General features: G+C 48.7%; 1 protein-coding gene across 1 annotated transcript in view; it reads right to left on the bottom strand.

Moving 5' to 3' along the window:
* Nucleotides 1-2,500, bottom strand: part of atxn7l1 (ataxin 7-like 1) — a 20,274-nt gene that overhangs the window by 7,584 nt on the left and 10,190 nt on the right. The window contains exons 6-7 of the mRNA XM_056579051.1: nucleotides 2,335-2,500; nucleotides 1,145-1,266 (exon numbers count right to left, since the gene is read on the bottom strand). The exon at nucleotides 2,335-2,500 is cut by the window's right edge and continues 75 nt beyond it. Of these exons, the coding sequence (XP_056435026.1) occupies nucleotides 1,145-1,266; nucleotides 2,335-2,500 (288 nt within the window). The remainder of the gene's footprint in view (nucleotides 1-1,144; nucleotides 1,267-2,334) is intronic.

Below are 2,500 nucleotides of genomic sequence, written 5' to 3'. Positions count from 1 at the left end.
TCCCGTTTTGATTTAAAAAACTGAAAAATGCCGTTTATTTGTTTATTCCTTTTGCCCTTTTTCCGTTTCAAAACCAAATCAGAAAAACCAAAAACCGACTCTGTTATTTGGTTTTTCTGATTTTGTTTTAAATCGGAATATTCAAAGAACGAACCATACACGGATCTTATTGTATGTCGCTTTGGATTAAAGCGTCTGATAAATGCCCTTAATGTAAATGTAAATAGAAACAAGAGCTACAACAATTTTTGGGCAGGGGGCTTAACTGCAGTCTGAAAAGACAGGTTTTCAGTCTGCAGGGGAAGACACGCACAGTGTGTGATGTCCTGTAGGGTTTCAGCTGTGCTGAGGTCAGTGGGAAGCTCGTTCCATCATTGTGGAGCCAGGACAGCTAAACAGCCTTAATAATCACGTAAATTAGCGTGGAGCAGGAACAGCAAGATGGTTCATGGTTAAAGTTACGGAAATAAGATTTTAGAAAGTCTTTTCCAATTGGAATTTGGAAAAGACCAATAGGAAATTTCTATTGGAAATTGCTTCTGAAAATAGTTAAAGGTCCCATGACATGCCACCAGGTGTGGTGTGATGAGCCGCTACAAGCCGTTTCGGAAATCTGCCCCTTATGACATCACAGGTGAGCGTGTCCACCTAGATGTGTGCTGGATAGATCAGTCTACCAGCCTACCCAGTGGACTGCAGCAAACGTCGCACAATCAACGCACACCTGGCGGAATGTCATGGGGCCTTTAATTTGTGTCCGCTAATAAAGCCAGTCACTACGGGTCTGCACTTTACACAGCAGTGTGACATGGAAACTATGAATTGGGTTGAAGCTAGATTCACTTCACGGTGAATCACACTGAAGGATGAGCGAAGAGGACGAGACATCAACCACTTTCACACTCTATGGCCCAGGCTATCTCCACACAAACACACATAAGGACACACACACAGCTACAATCACACACACACACACACATACACACACACATAAGGACACACACAAATACACATTCCTAAAAACACACACATGGACATAATCACACACGCACAGGCACACACAAACATACCTTCAAACACACACACACACACACAAACAGAAATAATGACACAAGCACACACATAATGACACACACACACTCACCTCCACATGTGCGTGCTGAGGTGTCTCTCCACCGCGGTGTGGAGCGCCCGGCGCACGCGGTCCCAGCGGCGGTCGAACACGAAGTGGCCTCGACCCACGGGCCTGCTGCCGAACCGGCAGCACTGAGGGGGGGAGGGAGGGGGGGTGAGAGAGAGAGGGAGAGAGAGAGAGAGGAGTGGTGAGAGAGAGGAGTGGTGAGAGAGAGGGAGAGAGAGAGAGGAGTGGTGAGAGAGAGAGAGAGAGAGAGAGAGAGAGAGAGAGAGAAAGAGAGAGAGAGAGAGAGAGAGAGAGAGAGAGAGAGAGAGAGAGAGAGAGAGAGAGAGAGAGAGAGGAGTGGTGAGAGGGAGAGAGAGAGAGAGAGAGAGAGAGAGAGAGAGAGAGAGAGAGAGAGAGAGGTGGAGAGAGAGAGAGAGGTGGAGGGAGAGAGAGAGGTGGAGAGAGAGAGAGAGAGAGAGAGAGAGAGAGAGAGAGAGAGAGAGAGAGAGCGGGAGAGCGAGAGCGATGAGGAGAAAACCAGGGGCAGCATGGGTAATCGATAGCGGCAGTATCAATATAGAGCTCTGGTAAATAAGGCCCAATGCCGTCCATTCATAATGAAGAGCATCGCACACTCCACCACGGAGCGTGTCTGATTTGATAATTCCCACAGTCTAACTTGCATCCACTGGAATGTGGTAATAAATCCATCAACTCCAGTGCCTCAGTGACTCAGACACCATGTGTCAAAGGACAAGATACGCCAAACAGAAACAAACACAATGGCACGCTGAAAAGGCAGACGCATTTAAAGAACCACCTGAAGTGCCACATGAATGTGCCACAGAAACACAACAAAACAGTCGTTGCTTCAATTCACCTTAGCGTAACTCCACACACTCTTTGTGAGGTCCTTTGTGGGGACTTGAGGGAGGTCCCCACAAAGAGGGTTAGGATTACCTCACAAAAAGTGTGTGAAGTTATGCTAAGGTTACAAAACCACTAGTCACAACATCAGTTGTTGCTTAAAGATAGCTAGTGAATTTGGATAGATGCTAATAAGCACAGACAAGACACGCAAATGAATGAATGAGTGAAATCGGATCACATGACGAGGACGCAAAATTCTGAATTTCAAATTTCAAATTTCAAATTTGTGTTTCGTTTCGGGGGCCGAGATGTGGCGACCCCACCAGGGGGGGCCCTCCACCTACCGCCAGAGGTCTCGGGTGGCGGGCGGAGTAGTAGGGACACGAGGGCCTGTCGAGGTCGGGGCTCTCGACGGGCCCCCGGCCGTCGTCCTCCTCGTTGTCGTCGCTGGACAGACGGGCCCCAAACTCCCAGCCTTGAGAGGGGGGCTCGGGGTGGGCGGGGTTCGCG

The sequence above is a fragment of the Gadus chalcogrammus genome, chromosome 19 (assembly GCF_026213295.1).
Source record: "Gadus chalcogrammus isolate NIFS_2021 chromosome 19, NIFS_Gcha_1.0, whole genome shotgun sequence".
In the NCBI taxonomy this organism is placed as follows: Eukaryota; Metazoa; Chordata; class Actinopteri; order Gadiformes; family Gadidae; genus Gadus; species Gadus chalcogrammus.
The sequence above is the reverse complement of the archived record's forward strand: the minus strand, read 5'-3'. Positions and strand labels throughout refer to the sequence as shown.